Below are 20,886 nucleotides of genomic sequence, written 5' to 3'. Positions count from 1 at the left end.
GGATATATAACTAAATGTTCGGTTCAGTACTTTATTCGTCGCCATTCATTACCGAACAACTGATACGTCGCTAAACGACTTCTCTTTCTGGGAAACGAGCAAGGCTCATAATGCGACGATATAGGCGAATGGAGGACACAAGAAAAGAGATTGCAGCTTTTATAGGTGGGTTAGGGTTTGTACTCCGCGTCGGTCCACCGCACGTTTTTTAATTGCAGTTGTCTAAAATCGTACATGTTGTTAGCTTTATTTTTATTAGTCATTTTTATTATAGACGCTTGCTTTCTATTTTCTAACAAATCCTATAGCGGTTTGGCACCTTCTAGAGGACGACCCCATCACACTTCGTCTTAGGTCAAACAAGTCATACAAGTTACTACCTCGCAGTTCGAAATTCGGTTACAATGGCTCGTCTTGTTCGAACAAAATTCTAAAACTGTTTTGCTGCTTTTTGGGTGTTCACACAGCGCGACTGCACCGTCCCTCCACTGTGCAACGCTATACGTTTATATATATGTAGATGTACGCCCGATCAGCTCAGAGTTCATTTGACACTTTCTGAAATAGAAACGAATAGCGATGCAACTATTTCGTAACTACCATGACTGAAAAACGGTAAGGACATCTTGCGTATCTATATGTTCCCACAGGGACAACTCCTTCAGAACGGTCTCACCCGATCGAGATTTTACAAATGAAACAGAATCTCTAAAATGATTGTGCTCCGGACGTTGTATTCGGATACAAGTTGTTCCAACGCACTCAACGATCGACACTCTGTAAATTTTAAATAGCTCGCCTTGTTGCTAAGTTTGCCTCGTATAGACCACTGATTTGCAAAGCCATACTTATACACAAAACGTCGAAATAACGTACTGGGTTACCGTATACACTCATTTATATATCCGAATTCTAAAATGGTATTAAAAATAAAAATAAACACGTACATAAAAATCCTTAGGCTCTGCGTACAGCACGAGGGCATTGGTTTCAGTGAACTCTCAAGGTTAGTACTATATATATATATATATATATATATATATATATATATATATACTATGAATTCTAAGTGTGTGGCTGCCGGAAGGATGTAAAGAGAACGCTTTACGGTAACTAAGTCACTTGTGCGCTTTAGCACACCAACAGTAAGACCATTTGGGAGGACATTAGCCATGTTCGTTATTAGTAGAATTTTTACTAGGTTATAATTCATGATCGTTGTTTTCATTGATGTGTTCATCTAACGCGTGATAAATAGCTTATGTTTGTTTGCCTTGAAATTTACGCATGTCGCCCACCGGCAGCTGCTGGCGGAGTCGCCTGAGGTGGAGCGGGGGCGGGTCCACCACCGCTGGCATTCTTCATTGTCACGAAGACGCTCTGGAAGTTTTTGATTTCACCTTCGAACGTGTCGTGCGAAGCGGCAGATACAATTGTGCTCGCGTTTACGGGGGCAGTGTGGGCGGTTGAAGTGGCTGCAGCTATCGGAGTGACGATGACGCCCGCGCCAGCCGTAAGATGAGCCGGCTTTCGCAGTATGGCTGGCTTGTTAGGCGGGACAGGCGGCGGCGCAGGTCGACCAGTTGCCCTTGATTCATCACCTTAAAAAACGTGACGTAAAAAGAGTTTGTTGAGGAAACCTCGGTTGGCTCGCAGACCGTAATGACCAATGGATACAGTCAGTCCACCTATATATAATCAGTTGATGAGGGCGAAAGCGTAACTAGGCAGTTAGCTATATCATTAAATTTTCCTTCGAACCTTTTTCGAAAATTTTCCTTCGCGACGAACTAAACAAGCGTAAACAGCCAGGTCAAAATTTTCTCTGGGGAATATCAAAAAGATCAACAAATGAGTAAACATATACGCTGCTCACCTGATCTAGCAGCAATAGCCGATGCAGGTACTCCAGATGGGGTAGGAAATCCCGCCGGCGCATGGGCGACTGCTCGTTGCGCCAGGACAGCTGGAGCAATAGCTGGGGCTGCGGATGAGTGATGCGCCGGGCCTGGTGCAGGACCACTAATCAGCTGGCTCCGTACACCGCCTCCTGTAGCGCGCTCGAGATCGGCTCGTAGCCGTTCAATTTCCGCTTTCTGTCGTGCATTCTCTTCACGAAGCGCGTCTACCTCTTGGCGGCATTGCGCTCGATAGGCAGCATGCTGTCGGCCAACAGCTTCAGCTTGCTCTTCAAGCAATAGACTGCGTTTGCTCTCCTCTTCCAGTCCGTCGACAATTTCAGCGTTGCGTGCCTTCTCTTCACGTAATGCGCGCAGCAGCTCAACGCAATTCTGTCTGGCGGTGTCCAGCTTCGCTACGAGCCGATGTCGTTCAGCTAGCAAAAGGAGTACCATTTGCTTTTCGCGTTCCCGTACGCGGCCAAGAACGGCGCTAGCTGACGTTTCTAAAAATCGATGAGTAGATGAATTAGAAGAAGGAATGAATAGCAATATAGTACGAGCGAATTATAGATGAATGCTAAGTAAGTAGACAGATGTTACAACAATACCTACGTGTGCTTTTTGCATGATCTGTTCGCCATAGTTTGCGTATGAAACAACCGACCGCGGTAATCGATGGGTGAAGACTATGCCCGATCATCAGTGGGGCAAATAACCCCAAGCGGCTCAAAGCGAGAATGGCACTTATGTATGCCACATTAACGTTGCGAGGAAAAATCATCAAAAAAAGTGTAACCGTAATAATATTTCAATACGTAGCAAATAATTGAACAAGAGCCGACCTGTGTCGGTACGTGTAAATTCTCAGTAGAAAAGTATCACGTACGGTGTTTGTCCAATTAATACATGATACAATTTTCCGAGTAGTCAAGGAAAAATATATTCTATTTTATATACATATTTTTGATATATCCGGGTTTCACTTATAAAACTGCAAGGAATGTAATTAGATCAATGCTCTGCCATCATTGAGACTACTAATGGCAATCAACGCTAAAGAAGAAAAAAACTAACCAGCCTCGAAGAGGCGTTGAGCCTCTTCTTTCGCTTCTTCCTTCGGTTCTCGACTCGGAAGCTGGTCGTGAATGAAGCCGGCTCCGAGGATCGAACCTGCTCCTTGGCACTGGCAACCTCCACAACAACGCTCTTTGACCTTTGTAAGTAGCTCATTGTTTTGAGAGATCATATTCTCCAATAGCTTTGCCTGTACCTGTAAAGTCAGGAACATATACGTACACACAGACAGGACAATTGAAACAAAGGCGAAAAACCAAGAAATCAAAACAAATGCACACATGAAAACAGCCAACATTTCACGCTCAGGGAACCTCGCCATATTCCTCTGCAGTATTTCTAATTTATGAAGGTGCATATGGCGATGTGTACTTCAGTTTTTGCTAGTAACTGTCGTTCAACACTGAAGCAAACATGGGCTTTAAGTTTAAGAAGTGGGCTTTAATTTGTGCAGCTACATCTCCATCACGGGGCAAAAATTGTTTAGATCTATGCTTTGTTACCCACCTCTTGCAGGCTGTGAATAGCATTCACATCAATTCGATGGTTAATTGAGGCCGGAGACGGGAACGATGTCGCAGCTGTTGTCGACGCTATGGTTGTTGTTATAGAGGAGGCAGATGTTGTTGTCGCTGGCGACAAATTCATGACATCTTGACTTGTCCCACTGGGCGCGGAATCGAGGGAAGATTGTTGTTGTTGTTGTTGTTGTTTATTATTGCTTGTTGTCGTGGGGGGCGCTGTCGTGGGTGAAAGCGATGAGGCTGATCTCGCTAACACTGGAGTTCCGCATGTTGTTGCCACTGCCGAAGGAGCTGTTGATGGTAAGTTACCTTCACCACCATGACCATTGTGATGGGCCGCGACGCTATTACAGTGGTGCTGAGAGGCAGGCGTCGAAGATGGAGGGAAGTTCTCTGTTGCAGCGAGAGCGTCCTGCCATAGCTGGGTGAGCGGGTTTCGCGGTCCTGGTCGAGCCAACCGGGGTCCAACAGGATAGACGAGCTGCTTGATACGCTCGCTTTTAAGCACGGCTATCACGACCTCGCGAGCTTGCAGTTCTCCTGCAGACAGTAACCAATAGCGAATAGTCTATATTTGATCAACAATCAATGTTCATCCACTCGATGTTGTCGAAATACTGCACACTTAGTATACATGATGGAACGCATATTTTCATTACAGATTAGTAACTAGCAGAATCTTTTCCCAAGCAGTTAAAGATAACAGGGGCGTCTTGCTTAAATATGTACGCTGCTTCGAAGTAGTTGCGAGTAAATTCATCTCTGCATTATAAATGTAATAAATCATAGCATAAAGGGGACAGTAGAAAGCCGATTTATATACAATATCCAACTCGTAATCCAGAAATGTATTATCCAGAGTCCGAACCTCAACTTTGTCGTACTTATTATCACAAAATCGTAATGCCACCTCATTTGATTAATCACTAAATTTAATTTATAGTGACTAGAAATATCACCGAAGATGTAAAAGTTACAAAAATGCAGTCTCATTTGAGACTGTACAACAAACAGTGATAATTCAGACTTCCTGAGACTGTCACCTTGAGTTTCTGTGAAGACAAAATAGTTGGCCCCATCGTGTGCCGTACGTGGACGTGGCTACAGTTGAACAAGCGCACACTTTTTTCTAGCTAATATCGCAGGAATTACCATATAATATTAACTATGCCAATGCACAGGGTTGGTATTCACGTGATCAATAGCACCACACAAGATACCGTACAAGCACGTCTGTGATTTTCGACCAAGTTTAGAAGAATGTCTACGGTAGACGACAGAGAATATTGTCCTCTTCACCGAGGTTTCTTTGTACAGGTAATTTATTTGGTGCGTCAAGCTAAAGATCTCACTTCATATTAAGAAATGCTGACTCTTTCTGATAGAGCAATTTTATTGGCTTTGTAATAGTGCCATTGTATTTATTTTGGACCTTTATTAAGGTTTTTTGTTCATACGTGAAGGTTAGACTCAAAGCTTGTCTTTCCGTACAGCAGAATGGGGCTTGCACAATGCTAGTAACAAGAGTTCCCAGCCACCATAGAAGTATAAGACATTTTCGGCTTTGCGGTAGTATATTTGAAATATACTAAATCAGAAGACGCGTTCGAAAATTGTAAAAGAAACTATGATCGAATACCAGTTAGTTCGGGCAAATGTATACTGGGATCAATTTTAATCAGATGTAGATTTATTTATTTACGCATGCATCTAGATGTAATTTTTTCGCGGTAGTATTTTTTTTTTACTTACATTGGCCTTTACTCGTCTAAATGTACGTTAAAAAGTACAGAATAACTTTGAATCATTATATCATTTAGAGACAGCATAACGCCGTTCGCGCTTCGTGGTTTGCGTTCTGTTCTATCAAAGAAAAACAACAAACACAAGCATCGGTTTAATTACAGTAATAATTAAACTAGGTAAATGCATCGAAGGTACCCATTGGCCATAACGTGCCGACATCGGAAAGGAACCACTTCTCTAGTTGTTTCAATAGAAAACAGGATTCCTTACCATCTATTCGTAATCCCTTCTAAACACGGTGGACGAACTGTGTTATGCCGTCCAGCCATAAAAAGAAAAATGATACACTTAAAGAGTCTACTGAAACGAGATCCTACAGAAGACAGGCGTTGCTAGCGTACTAGTACTATTTCGAAGTAACCGTATTCGAAGTTTTTCGAAGCTGTCGAATCGCGTTAAGACGTTCGAAGATGCGCTTCATAGCCGACCTGCGCCAACCACATGTTCCGAGTTCAAACGTCCACAATCTCTTCATCTAAACAAACCTGCCTAGCCTCGATGTATACATTAGGACCTTCGGATACGAATGTTGTGCATCTGTTATAGTAATGACTACGCAAAGCCTAGCCGCAAACGGACATATTCGAGCTAAATAAAATTTAAAACGTTCTTCTTTATTTAGTCAATTGATTCTGTAATAATTTTTTTCTTTTTACATCGCACGAATTATACTTTGGCAGAGGCTCCCTTTTGGTGCAGAGTTCTCTGTTTTACAAGAAAAGCTAGATTTTCAAAAAAGCAAGGGCGACACATCAAACACTTTGTAACGCAAAAATATGTCTTAAATCTAGCCGTCTGGATTAGTAGAAAATATTAGCAAAATTATTATTACGTTTTTCGTTTCGTTATAGAAAAGGAAAGATCCTTTTTCAGCTTGTATCTCATGCATGATCTTATTGTATGTATTTTCATTCATGCTACAATGTTATTTTATCCCATAGAGCGTTTGTCGATTTTGATCAGCACAAAAAGTTTGTTTATTTATTTATTGCAACGTTTTTTTTATGGCCAAAGTAAAATCCGAATGGCCGCAAAATCGTCCTGCGGGCATAAACTTGTCCGACTTCATAGAAATCATAAATGCAGGGGAAACTTTTGTGCGGATAGCTCTATACTACTTATTTTGAATGGTTGCCCTGGGATTATCCATCTGACCTGTCATTATTGGTTAAGGTTTTTGAGCGTAATTTAAAGGGGGCCACGCTGATGCCTGAGATCTTTCAATTTTTAAATCCTTAGCTATAAAACCGCGTTTTAAGCACACACAAACAAGAAAAAACACATATGCTGCGAGTGCTTTTGTTATCCATAGTAATTCATAAAAATTGTATCTACAATAAGCTGCTCATAGACGTTGTGCTGCATAAAAAAAACAGCTTTTTGTAACGACTACGTAAATCAACGTTACTTTTGGAGTTGCTGCACCGCAGAAGGATACCGTTTCTCATCTTTGTTTAGAAGGGCCGAAACAACGTCAATTACCCGCGTTTACCGCTCTAACGTTCATCTTTCGACGAATCAATAGAGCCTCTCCACATACTAATTTTCAATAAAACCTTAAATCAACTGATTATAGATTTCTACGGAATTTTTTTTTACCTATGCAAAGTACTGTTCTGCATCGTAGTATTTATTGCTGAAGTAAATTTCTTGTTAACCTTGTCCTACATTCCAGTTATTTTATATAAAAAAAAAAAAACAAATATTATATCATTAGCTGTTACTAGTTATTATTATAATCATATTTATTTATAACATACCTTCTAGAACGCCGAGCAATTTAATGAGATCGTTTCGGTCGAGACTGACTCCGTGGTGAACCGATGTCGCTTTGACGGTATTCGGGCCGCCGACCGCTACATTACAGTTACTGTTATTGTTATTATTGTTGTTGTTGTTATTGTTGCTACTGCTACTGCTGCTGCTGCTGCTGCTGGTGTTGTTGTTGTTGGTGGTGGTTTTGCTCTGGGGAGCGCCTGATCCCACACAGCTTCCCGGCGACGGAAAACTCATCTAAATATATAGGCATGATAAAAGATAAGAACATGAGATGGAAGCGAAGCGCACCGAATAAGGGAAAATTATAGAAGTACGATATTTTTCGCATACCTTATTACCCTGATTATAGGTTAGTTTTGAATAGAAAAAATCCTAATGGCTTTGATTTCACCAACAAAACTTTATAGAAAAAAACTATAGCATCAATGTTTCATTGTGGTAGCAACCTGTCACCACGTGTAATGCTCTAGCAAAATTTTTCGGAATAAAACATAAGCACTAATATATAAGGTGCCAAAAATACAAACTCTCTGAAAATGTGGACTAGCTCTTACCAAAAGACCATAAAATGCTATAAACGTATAAAATTAGGTTCCGTGGAATCGGTGTGGGTTCGCGCTGGTTCGGAGGAACAGGCATATCATACTGTTAGACAAGTTCGAATGAGAATTTTGCGGTGTTACCCAAAGTAAACCTATTGACTGTTTACGTATGACATTATGGATAGACAATGGACCAGCAGACTCTTTGCTTACAGACTGACTTCCGTTTTATCCTTTATATTGAATTTATTCTGGATTTGGATTTAGCGGCATGCAGTGCCTAAGTAAGCTGGATTTTCTATGATGCGGTCTGGACAGCGTAACTCTGCTTACTTGATAGGGATGCTGTCATCTGCCGTTGACTTCACGATGCATTTGTCTTCTGTGCCTGCATACATTAGACAACATAGGACGTGTAATCTAGGCACGCTGACTTACAACTTAAACTGAAGTTATAATAAGAATCTTTGCAGATCGTATGAATGAAACGATTGTTTAAGCTGTAATAGCGTTTATGGTCAGGTGTAATTAATATTATCAAACGCTTATAGAATCATTGATTTAATGCCATATAGTACAATTGTCCAGAAGCTCTCTTGAGCGATTCTTTATAGAGATACGTAGCATCGTTACTTCATTGCAAATGGACGCGTTCTACAGTCTATGAAGACGATGATGAACAAAAATTGGTGTTAACTTTATTTATGACCGTGTCATCACATGTTACGAGGCTGACGAATTTGATTATCGAAATAATAGAAATTAAATCTTATTCGAGCGAATAAAGCCCTTCAATGAACCTACTGTCTAAAACTAGCATCATCGATTATTCCGTGGGGCAAATTAAGGCATTAGGAGAACGCACAGCGCTAAATTACATTTTCGACATCATCTGCATAAGGCGACCGTGGCGTATGAGAACGTAATACGCCGCTCGTCTGTTCAGACTCCCTGATGCTGCGTTTTAAATCAAGCAGAATAGACAGTGGTATCAGAAAAGATTTAGAAACGAAGCTGGCACTTATTGGCTAAAAACCACTTGTTAACTTACAGTCAAGAGCGAACGGGCAATGTTACCTCGTACTACACATGAAATAATCTTAAAAAAAACGCTACCATTTGCTTATACTGCTAACGCTTTGCTATATAGTTTCTGTATCTATTTATAGGGATCGTATGATTCAACTCCGACAATAATCGGCCACGGACGGAAACGCAGCGCCCGACGTGACCGAGATCTGAACTTTGATAGGAGTTCTCCGCCAGTGAGAGTGGCCATCCTGGACAAAGCGGCCCATGTTACGAATTCTTAAAAACATTCAAAAATAAAAGACGACCGTACTGTAAAATTACCATGATCCTGCGTCATGTAGCTTGTTGGTCAAAGTGATCAATTAGTGATAGATAAAAGTCTTTTTACATGGCCGATTCATCCACATCGAACATTGCTTATGAGTAATTCAACCATGTTATCAATAAAGGCTCTCCTGGGGAGAGCATTCACACGAGAATGCAATAGGAATTATGTACAGGATTGTACTTGCGACATCTCAAGATACGCAACAATCGGAAGCGCACCAATCGTTGCAGAACATCACCTGTCCCGCATGTATGCAACCATTTACATCCCAGAAGACAATAAGGTTCTTTTGACATGGCAGAGTCGAACGAACACATGAGATCATTATACATGTACAGCGTAATGTCGTATGTGTTTGTATATTTTTATGTACTATACCATATGGTCTAGGATGGGAGTATAGTCCTTTTTATTATGCTTTAAGAAAATATAAACATCCATGTCTATGGATCGATCGATCAGTTCCAGCATTTCGGTAACAATCATACCTGATAGAAACAGACCAGTTACCAGGTACGGAAGCTGATTTTTACCAGTTTATTGGTCGTATTGAATACTTTCCACCATCGTAACAAGGAAAGGTAGACAAGCCAACGAAGAAAAAATAAACACGTTTTTCATTTTGTTATAATATGCCACAAGGACCCAAGTAGAATCCTCATAAACAGCAGCTCGCAATTGGTGCTGCTGACGGTACATACAATATGAGGGCTGAGAGCACTTATAGTCGATTAACTTAAGCATAAAGACGTATATTGATGAAGCTGTGTACTTAGCCATCTGGAAAGTATTCCTCTGGCCTGGTTTCAAAGAAGTCACAATAACAAATTGGACTTCAAGAGCCTATAACAATATGGAATATAGACCTGGCTCAATTGCCAAACGCGGTCTCCAAAGGTGCCTAGTTATCGCATGTATTGTACAACTTTGTTATTTCGACGCCTATTTTCATGTTCATGGTGATGATAACTGTTAGTGTTTATAATTCAAAACTATCAGTATATAGATTTACTTGCAATAGATGTAAGCAAATATGTATTTGGCAGAAAATACAACGGGGTGCATACAACGCGCGAGAGGATTGCGTGGAAATCCGAAAGAATGAACGAGAATAACACACCCACCGCTTGCATCCAGCCCCCCGTCCCTTGTCTAGAGAATAATAGGTCGAATAAAATATTTCAAAACAAAATAGGCCGTCTTTTGATTAAACGCGATTTTGATCCCTAAACATAACTTTTGCAAAGCTTCCATAAGTTCCGTAACAAAAAAATTGTCGCAGGCTCTTTGTCCCGTTATCTACCTTGGACATTGTTGCACCTCAGTCTAGATTTCTGGATTTCGATCCTCCAGTCTCCATAATCTGGCTGGATATTTTAACACGCTTAAGAAAAGCTGATGTATATACTTAACGACACGAAGTTTTCATGCCTTCATCGCTACTTAAGGGTACCCAATAATCTAGGGGACAAAAATAGGAGCTCGCGTATAGATAAATGCGTGAACACCAGCAGATGCCTGTCTGTAACTAACAATGACAACAAAAAGCTCAACATCCTATTTCTAGCAGTAGCAGTTGCTCTAAGAATATTTCAACATTGTTAACTTTGACTTGGCTACCCTTTATATATTACAAATCCATCAATAAGTCGGTATACCCATATAGAGTATTTCGTCTGGTGACAGTCAATCTCCTTCGCTCTATATATATGAGTGCTGTAATGCCTGCAGTCTAAGCGGCACTCACTCAGGCGTTCCTATATACTATATATAAGCTTTGCATAGTTTGCTTCGGTTTCTTCTATAAAAGGTTTCCTTCCATCACTGCCTCTATATGATACTATACCGAAATGGAAACGAATACCTGTACGTCTACTACGAAAACGGCTTTGAAGTGAAACAATTACCCTGTTCGGTCAGACTTACGCTGCCGAATGTTAAGACCTTAAAAATGGATACAGCAGACGAAACGCAGTAAAAGGCATCGGATGGATGCAATAAGACCTGTCTGTTCATCTACAAAAAACAAAAAATACATAAACTGTGTCAGTAGCCCTATCTGCGATGCAGCTAGCATTGAACTAACCTTCAGAGCTAAAGCTAAACTAGCCAGGCTATAACCACACGTGGATTGGAAATTAACTATAGACACACAACGCAAACTTACACCGAAATTGATTACAACTTCCCCTCGAGTGAAGTAATTTCGCTGACATCATAGTAGGCGCTTGTACACGCAGTAACTTAATAGTTCCAGGTGTGTGTGTACAAGGTTTATTCAGAAATAGAAAAAAACGCTATCGCAATAGCCAATTTTACCTCCACGATATTATTCCGACAACTCAAAGATGCATAACTAGACGGGATAGTGGAGTTACAATTGGATGCAATGACTCTACGTTTTTTTTTAGGTTGGAATGATTTTCGTTGGGAATAAGTTTGTTGCAAAGAAGACTTTTAATTGTCCTGTTCTGACTAGAATAACCAGTCTACGGTTTATCTGTTCTCACCAAAACATTTGTTGACTCACATTGTCATCGTATTTTTTATATTCCAAAAGTAAAAAGTGACTTGTCTGAAATACGTTTTTGCTCTATCGATTTTGCCTTTAGCCAACGTATTCTCTTTGCTTGGAACTATCTGAGATCTTCGCCACTTTACTCATAAAAAAATGTCGTGTTAATTAGGTTATCATTAGCAGCAGATATAGTAATTGCATTATTAGAAATACGTAAGAAAAAACTATTGAAGCTTACAGGGATTACTTAAAATGAGAACGGTCAAGGCGACTGCTACCAATAAATAGCTAAGTTCTTACATATATATATATATATATATAATATGCATCCATTGAGACGAGAAAGTGTCACCGGAACCCACAATGCATGGCACGTATTTGCAAAATAGAAGTTGGTGATCACTTTGAATCTTTTGAGAGATCGTTGATGATGTCAGGAACCGGTGGATAGAGCGAAAACGAGACATAATAAAACAAACCATAATTTTTCGGACACACGTACCCTCTGATGATTTTTTTTTAAAACACTGAAATAAGTTCTCTTGCAAATTTTTTGGTCTTCGCATTTTGTCAAGACTATAATGCATGGTCAAGATGCCTCTCGGAAGCGTCTGCTATTTTTACATTCCAAATGAATTTAACGGTTTATGTGATACCAACATTTCTAAGCCCATCCCCCGTTTCTATTTTCTAACTCCCTAGAAATGTTTTTCCTACTGGACTGAAAATGTAGCTTTTCATAAAACGGAACGATGCAGGGATAGTATTAACGATCTGCGGCCTGATGCTCATAGTTGTAATTCAAGAGACTACCTGAAAAGGAAGATATGCCGCTTAGGTTTGCCTTAGCTTTTGAAGGGTCTCTTCAAAAGACCGTCGATTGTAGTGGCTTTCTGATACCCAATATTGTTCGATAGGGTTCTTGCTTCCTGGGATTAAGCACATATAATGAATTTAAAATAGGCGCTCTATTGTATATAAAGCTAAAATAGCCATTTATATTTCATTTTAATAGCTAATTCTAGCTTTCTAATATATAATATGTTTACATACTCCGCGTAGTGCACTTTGATAGATGACGGAAATCGGGAAAGAATTAACAGTACAAAAGCAGTTGCTCGAAATTGTCCTGGGCACTGATTATGTTAGATAATAGTTTGAAGCTGTCGTCAAGGTTAAATCCGAGATGACACGTGTCATTTCCTGACTCTAATAAAATAGTTCAGGGACAATTAGATACATTATCTGTAACCTAGATAACGGACCGGTAGAGATGATTTTGTGTTTATAGTATTAGGAATATAAGCTCGAAGACGAAGGTGATTAGGACTTTTGGCACGGCATCGTTTCCCTAGGTTAGTTGTAAGAAAATGAGCATTTTTAGTTCTTGCGACACCCTAAAATTTATAGTCGTGCTAATTATAATCTGAACTGTTTCTCCCTGTAGCACTATGGCCAGGTTATTTTCGCATTGAATATCAACATAACACACATATACTTGGCTCTAATAAGGGTAGACCTTCTCAAAAAGCTTCAAATTGTAAAGATTTCATATAATACTGCATACATCAACATTCAGTATTTGAGAAAGGAGTCTGACATCTATATGGACTATACCTTACAAAAGGAGATAAAGAATCCTATAGTTGATAATATATTTTACCGGTGTCATCAATGGAACGACATTGCATTGCAATGAACAACATTTTTCACGCTAGCGGGGGTCGATAACATGATTAGTACAATCCTCTGTTCCATAATGGTACGCTTTCCGTCCTGTGAATACCATGGTAGGTATACATTCACATGGCATACAGAGGATAATATATGACTGCTGAATTGAAAGCCTTATCCGGCGTGTGTTACGTCAGTTTCAAAGGCAGACGACTGCCATGTTTGCGATCATAGACACAGCTGCTGTAGCTGATATTTAAAAACTGACAGATCGTGTCGTGTACCGAAGGAAATCTGAAAAAGAAAATAAAACAAGATGCCATCCTGTTGTCCGCATTCGAAGACCAGAAACCGATGCTGTGACCAGATAAACTCTACGTATGCTGAAGACGAGTTCCCAAGGTCCGCCCACCTCACCAGAACTGGTAGTGATTACACCAAAATTCTGAAATATGTATCCGATCCAGATATCCAATGCGTATTCAGAGAGCATTTTTTTTTTCAGGATTCATGTCGCTCCAGAGATCCTCGCTAGTAAGTTAATCGACGACGCCGTGCATAGAATATTGTGTTTCCATCGCTATTTTATTCGTATACTGCCAAGAACTCAAGGCCTATCCTTACGACTATTACAATACCAGCCGGCTAAAGCTATTGTCATTTATCGAGCTGCCTCAGGAGGGCGATGGCCGCGGTAGTAACATGTTTGCCTACTGAAGACACGTGAGGTAGTTAAGGTACACAACACATTCTGTTTCCTACTGGTGGGGGCTAACCGCCTACATTAACACCTAAATAAGGCAGTAGCACCGGGCAAAAACTCAAGACATTGATTCCGGTGAAAGCCGGTTGCCAGATAAAGCGGCCTGTTGAATCCGCCGCAACGCTAGTCTCTGGGTTACATTGTTGTGTACGCTTTTGAACAAAGTTTTTGTACTAATGGAAATGACCATATAGTCAGGCTAGCTTTAATCTTATTGATTTTGTTCTGGCATCATGTGCTTCCCGCAGGCTACCTGACAGAACACCTCGTCTAACAACAGAACGTACTTCTTGTGAACGTTATTAACTCAGCTGGCCAATGGATTAATTCCATTTGGGCATTATACATGGGTTTATGTATAACAAAGCAGTCTTAAAAGGGGCTAATGTAGGCACACCATTCAGAGACGTTCAATTTATAGGTACCTGTTATTATTATTATAAGGGCGACCACACTCGGCAGAAAATGATGAAAACCCCAAGCGGTTTCTATACTTACACGGTTCTCTATCTCTGGTCTTATTTGAATACGAAGACGCAGCCTTAGAATCGACGAAGCGCTCAGAATCTCAGTTTATATCCAGCACTTTCGAACGACCACGTTTAGGTCTACAAAATTGGTTAAGTTACACAGCTCTAGCTAAAAACCATCTGCTATACGGAAAAAGAGCATGTTCAACCCTGAGCCGCTATATGTCTGTGGCGGTACGTTACGGCCCCAAAGTGTCATGAGCACATTTTTATCTCAGTAAATCTGTCTTTTTTCTTGTCATCTACCCAATTTAGAGCTGCTTCCGATCATCTCTTTCGCTTCTTCGTCGTTAGGGCCGTTAGGCACTGCACCGTTTAATTAAGATTGACCGTTCCTCTTCGTTTTTAGTTGCTTGAAACCTTTGTAATATATTCAGCGCGTATGGCTAAGGTTAAATGTGTAATAGCTACCCCACTCAACTAACCACACTCACAACAAGCGATGGTGTATGGGGCAAAAGAATAACTCGGACTAAAAAAACGGTTCAGTAGAAAAGTTTTCCTAACGCAGTCACCCCCTGGGGGGCAAATGAAGATGGCGGTACACTTCACACAGCGATTTGTAGTTTCAGTTATATAAAACGTCGTGTCAATGGTTACTGGTACACTTTCCTGGCAATACGTCAGCCGGCACGCCTTACCGACCCACTCGGGACTCGCTACCGTCGTGCAATTAATTAATCAGCGGCGATTGTCCTTCTGTGTATATTATACATATATACTGCAAGTAGATATTCATAGATAAATCTGTTTATTATATATCACGAATAACATTAAACGCATATGTTTTAACTTAGACAGGCCGCGAAGGCAGAGTTAGAAGCGGCAATTTACGTAAACCGATTATCTATTCGTGTGCCATCGAATGCTTTTTCGTTGTCATGTTTACACATCGCAGTGTACACCACAATAGGAGAACATTTAGTGGAAATTATGTCCGCGAAAATGATGACAGATGGGCATGTATGTGTGTGTGTGTGCGTGTGTGTGTGTGTGTGTGCGTGTGTGTGTGTGTGTGTGTGTGTGTGTGCCTGTGTGTACATATGTGTATTTCATTAACATAGCAAAAGATTCTACATTTCGACAGATAGCATTATACGTACAGTTTTATAAACCGAATCGACCAGCGATAATGGTATGATCCAATATTTTAATTACTGATAACTTACTGATAACAACAAGCAAATGATGTTACCTTTCTTTTTTCGAACATGCTCTCAGAATAATAATAATAACTAACTAACTCTTTTGTGTAAACTTAGATCGACCACAGAGAACGCGGACTGGCTCAGTTGAGTCCAATTGTTAGCTGACGCTTAGTGGTTCGATTTTTCGAAATAGTTCTTAGTTCTAGTTCAGATCGATAAGTGGGAATGGTATTACATTAATCGTTCGGTATATTCCTCCTCGTTACGTCAGTGCCTATTGCAAACGACTAGAGGTTTTAGCCCCCTATAACAATTTCGCATTTAGATAATAATCAATTAATAGAATGTTCTAGGCAACCGTCAGATAACGTTGTTAGGGGGGGGTGAAGATGGGCTTCGAAGCGGGTTTCGCCTGCAGATTCAAATGTATATGTTTTTCCTCATTGCTGACTTATTTAGATAGAGTTGAAATGAAAGCGTTGCATACTATTGTTCCTCTAGAGGTATATTACGATCGCATGTCGGCAGTAAACACCACCTACGTAAAAGTACAAATCATTCTTTCAATCAACTAAGATAAAGAGAAAATTTCTATTTTCTAATAGTATGCCAATGGTTATTTTCCGTGGGACGAACTGATTCTGGGAAATACCGAGAGATGTACGAGGCTTCCATTCCTACACGAAGAGTATTTATAAATTCTGTCGCATTGAGAATTGGAATGACCTTTAATTTTTGGAGACCTTCTGAAAACGACTGAAGAATTAATCAACCGTAGAGCTGCATATATAAATTACCACTTCTGGGATCAGGCATTGTGTGTATACAGGCTTTTGAGCTATTGACCTACCTGGAATTTTCACACCGTTTGTTATAGGTGTTCCTTGTAAGGCATTCACAATAATTTCGTTCACGCTGTAAATGGTTCAAGATCAAAGGTTTAATATTGCAAATTAGAAATTCCTTTAATCGTCTCAGTCGCTACATCACGCTACTCATAAAGGTGACTTAGAAATGTCGTTGCATACGTAAAGATTACGGTACGGGCGTTCCACCACAGCAGCTTTAGATCTATGCATGGCCGGCTGATAATAGGACAACACAGCGTATTATTCGTTTCCGCAATAAAAAACGTGGCTTCGAATGGCACCAGTATAAGCGTCCTTTCTGTCCGTTTATCTATCAATGCTTCAGCTCAATGGTTCGAATGAGCTATCTGTTACCGATTTGGTTTAAACTAACTGGTTAGAGAAAAATTCAAGTAGAAAATTCGTCAAACAGCTGTCCACAGCGTCTATCCTCCTGGTTAGCCAATTAGGGTATACAGATTTCCTATCGTTGGTATCTTCGCACCCACATACATATGCATATTACACGCACCTATGTAACCAAGTACTGTTATCCTACGTCTATGACTTTAGAAACGTCAGTAACGCATGTAAGCGCAGAAATTGCACACAAAAAGCATTAGTTAGACAAAGACGATAGGTAAACATTCGTATCTACTTGTTTCATGAAGATCTTATTTACTTGAAACACTCAAAACGATCTCATCCGGAAAATTTTGCCATTGAAAATTAAAATTACTCAGTTCTACATTTTCGCACATTCAAATCGAAATAGGTGTAAACCCGAAACGTGCCGGAAACATCAAAATGACTGATTTTTCAATTGGAAGCAACGTAACACATTTAACCTTCAGCTGTCGCTTTAGATACTGTTCTCAGCCTACGCGATCAAGTAGACAAACACATAATTGATTTAAATCATATGTTTTCCTTGTTCTGTTTCGAAACATATATATAAGCCATGACCTATAGACCATAGGTTAATGAATTACTATACATAAATAGAAGCATCAGCATTGTGGCCATTGGATGCGTCGATAGTTCACAGACACACGTCATCTTTGCGATGAGCATACGCTAAACCTAAAAAACTTAACACGCAGTTTGTACGCACGAGATATTCGAAGCGACAAAGAAACATTGTAGTGCTTATAATCTAAAAACATCGAGTACAAAAAACAAAGTTAAATTTTGCTTTCCAAAATCTTTTCGAAGTTGGGTATTAAACGCGTTTATTCGAGTGTCCAACCTTTCTACGTATGTACATCTCCACAGGCATTTTCGATTGCAATTGAAGCTCCTCTGAACATGTTCTTTCAAACTATCATATTTGCTTGGACATGTAGAAGGCTCTTTTGCATCCTACATGCGGTGCTCGGCCCGTTAGACAAATCCTCAGACAGCTAAGTTTCAACACGATATGAACGGACTGTATGTTCGGATTCGAGTCTACATTATTACGTGTCCCTAAATTATACAGGCAAAATGCGTTATTTACTGCGCTATCGCACGGACGACGACGGAGACATCTAATACCTATCCATCCTCACCAATTCGAAATCACTTAACCAATAAATTTATCACCATCAATCGTTGTCACCTGTATCGTCGTGTGCATTGATGATACAAGGGTCTACTTTTACAACTAGCTGCCTTCTCCACGTCAACACTTGCCAATGAATTGACCAGCGGCGCCCGCGCACAGGCACAATAGGGAACTTCAATCACATCACGCAAAGACCTGCCCTGTGTTGCGCATGGCCTGCTAGCTTTTATCGCCCTTATAGAGGCCAAGAAACCACACGCGATGAAACCATGCACTAGCTAGCTAATCGTTTATCCCTATTCCTATGCGAGAAGATCGTTCTTATTATTACAGCAGAAGACAAAGGTGCATTGTATCTGCATAAGACACACAAGGAAGGAGTGGTTTTTAGGAAGGTAAAGGTAATGGTCCGCAAAACATCTGTCCTTTTCTGCTTTCCTACGGCTAGTTGACACTCACCGTGAAGTCGTCTTTGTTGTCAATTTGTATTCCGTTTTTTCTGAAAAGACGAAGCGCAATGATGTAGTCGGACGTTGCAAATTAAAGTAGATGGGAGCCTTGTGAAGCACATTTTTTTAACTATTCGAACAACGGTGCAGTTTGATTACGAGGCCAATAAAAATATGGATTACAAGAGTACGGATACTACATGAGAACCCACGTTTTATTGCCTTACCTCAGCTTCTGAATCTTCTGGGCATCAGAATCGTTTTTCATTCGGTAGTTCCAATATCATAAATTCGACATCGATTTCATTTTTGGTATTGCTCTGTCGTTTCCCTGTAGCAATCACTGCATGTCGAATGTTTGGAACTACCTCTCATGGAACGCATGGAACTCACCTCAATATGACGTGTACAGAGAGACACGAAAACGTTTATTCTGAGAGTTTTTATTCGCATCGATCCTGAAGGATCAGTTGAGCTTTGGGGCACATTTGTGTCTACATCACACGAACAGATCCGACCGAGATGCGGATACACCACTTTTTATATGCACCAACGTAATCATGTATAGCAACGAACAGCAAATGTCCGAGATACTTTCGTTCGCTGGTGTCACATTTATGCTTCTGTTACGTTCTCACTACTCTACTTCTGTTTGGAATTGAAGCTGTATGAGATCAAACACACGCACATACAAACTTATTAAAATGTAGCCTTAACGACTAGTCTATCATGTTTTTGACTGTCGAATAGAAATGCACTGGATACGCGAGAGACAAGACTAGGTTAGGCGTATCGTCAAGTCTTCCAAAAATCTCGCTGGAGTAGCCGAGAACCCGTTGTTTTCTACGCCGATCCGCTTTCTCCGAAGCTTTTTGTTCTTAATAAAGAACTTAGTACATTTGACAGTGTTGCAACAGACGGAAACTGGCCATTCCGCGAGATATCGATTCCTTTTTACTCAAATACTAAAATCGATTTTCTAGTATAGAACAATTGTATACCCGTGAATTGAAACACGATAACAGTAGAACGCTAATCTGCACCCCGCCAGGGTACGATAGCCATAGCAATATTATTTCGTTGGTGTTTTCTCTAAATTACAGCATCCGGGATCAAAATATCGCCACCGCGATCTTTTTCTGCATAATATCAACGATATATACGATGATGCGATATCTATTGAACACCAGTATGAGTACAAGCATTCATTAGCCGAAACTGAGTCAGAGGCAGAATCGGCCAACAAAATAGTATCCAATTGAAGCAATAATCGTATTTATGCGCAGTAACAAGAACAACCCGACATTGTCCCCCTCTTAGAGAAGCCAACCGAAGTCAATTAGTCAGTCTAATTGTCGAGACAGGCCAGCATACCAAAACTCCAATCCAATCGAGTGCCAAGCCCGCACAGATTTAAGCCAGTAATGGGTTCACTTGATTTCTTTGCTTGTTGCTGTTGTTTTAAAAGAACGAGAGGCACACACTGGCGCAGTCGTTTTTTGCTCCTGCTATGCACATAACGGCCTTATTTACGGTTGTTTAGCTAGAGATGGCCCCAGAGGTTCTTTGCTGCATTTACTTCTTTCCCGCTACACTCACTCTTTCGGGCATATTCCTTATGCTGCTGCCGCCGCTTTTGGAGTGACGATCGTCGTAGTCGTCTTCTGGCCGCCGCTACTGCTTGCCCACTCAGTTTTAGTTGTAGTAGACAGGAGTCGGTAATCGGGAGTATCAGCAGCAACCCCCAGTGGCACTTCACAGCCAAGCTTAGTGCTCCAACAGCACCTCAGTGACGAAGCGCGGCGCTGTGTAGTGGGAGCACCACCAGCGGCAGCGATAAATGGGAGAGAAGCACAGAAGGACGTCGTTTGGAAAGGCACCGGGCCGACACTAGCGATAACCAAGCACGTAAATAGACGAATGGGTGAGAGAAATTCCGACGTTGGTGTCACACGCAGCGCCTATCTAGCTAGTTGGCGAGCGTGTGCTATCCTTCATGGCATACCTACAATTATGTACCAACACAGCAGCCATCACCCCACGGCCCCTAAGGTAAACGGCCGCAAAACGCTCAACGGCTCTCTGGCGACAGAGCTGAGCATAAACCAGCAGCTCCTACCCGTTCTTCGTCTTGCCTTCTGTCCGTCGATTCGGCGGTACTAGTAGCCCCCAGTCAAAACAGCGCCCGTTATCGTTGCGGTCGTCGTTGTCAGATCCTGGAAGCGAGGGAGGACCAAGGAAAGAGAGGTAATATTAGACTTGTTTGCGGGGGGAGGGGGGAACACACAGACTCATGGCGCAGGCGGCCCGATTGATGGTTGATGGTGCAACGGAAACTACAATTCGGTCAATTCCAAAGGGTAACATAGTGGCGCTGCGATCTGCGAAGCGTGGGAACAGACGAAAAGGAAAGGGTGCCTTGCG

General features: G+C 40.9%; 1 protein-coding gene across 12 annotated transcripts; it reads right to left on the bottom strand.

Annotated features, from left to right (window-relative positions):
• Nucleotides 1-144: 144 nt before the first annotated feature.
• LOC111250486 (uncharacterized) lies at nt 145-20,789 on the bottom strand. Of its 12 annotated transcripts, none has more exons than XM_022805818.2 (8): nt 18,690-20,789; nt 18,473-18,512; nt 7,066-7,318; nt 3,483-4,039; nt 2,976-3,171; nt 1,877-2,404; nt 1,299-1,601; nt 145-558 (listed from the first exon to the last, which is right to left on the bottom strand). In XM_022805818.2, exons 1-8 carry the CDS (start codon nt 18,728-18,730, stop codon nt 545-547), a joined length of 1,932 nt encoding a protein of 643 aa, XP_022661553.1. In that variant the 5' UTR covers nt 18,731-20,789; the 3' UTR covers nt 145-544. The 12 variants fall into 12 exon arrangements, with proteins under 12 accessions (XP_022661553.1, XP_022661556.1, XP_022661559.1 ...); XM_022805821.2 differs by adding exons at nt 7,960-8,014; nt 16,470-16,534 and having other exon boundaries at nt 145-1,601; nt 18,473-20,787; XM_022805824.2 differs by adding an exon at nt 7,960-8,014 and having other exon boundaries at nt 145-1,601; nt 18,856-20,787.
• Between the last annotated feature and the right edge of the window lie 97 nt (nt 20,790-20,886).

The sequence above is a fragment of the Varroa destructor genome, unplaced genomic scaffold (assembly GCF_002443255.2).
Source record: "Varroa destructor unplaced genomic scaffold, Vdes_3.0 BEIS01000004.1, whole genome shotgun sequence".
Taxonomy (NCBI): Eukaryota; Metazoa; Arthropoda; class Arachnida; order Mesostigmata; family Varroidae; genus Varroa; species Varroa destructor.
The sequence above is the reverse complement of the archived record's forward strand: the minus strand, read 5'-3'. Positions and strand labels throughout refer to the sequence as shown.

Bases quoted from the DNA above. Each gene is read 5' to 3' on its own strand.
- LOC111250486 (XM_022805816.2), bottom strand. From the start codon at position 18,730: ATGAAAAACGATTCTGATGCCCAGAAGATTCAGAAGCTGAG. The intron at 4,040-7,065 runs GTATGTTATAAA...TACTGTCTGCAG, and splicing joins ATTGCTCGGCGTTCTAGAAG to GAGAACTGCAAGCTCGCGAG. The intron at 2,405-2,975 runs GTTAGTTTTTTT...ATCGATTTTTAG, and splicing joins TCAACGCCTCTTCGAGGCTG to AAACGTCAGCTAGCGCCGTT.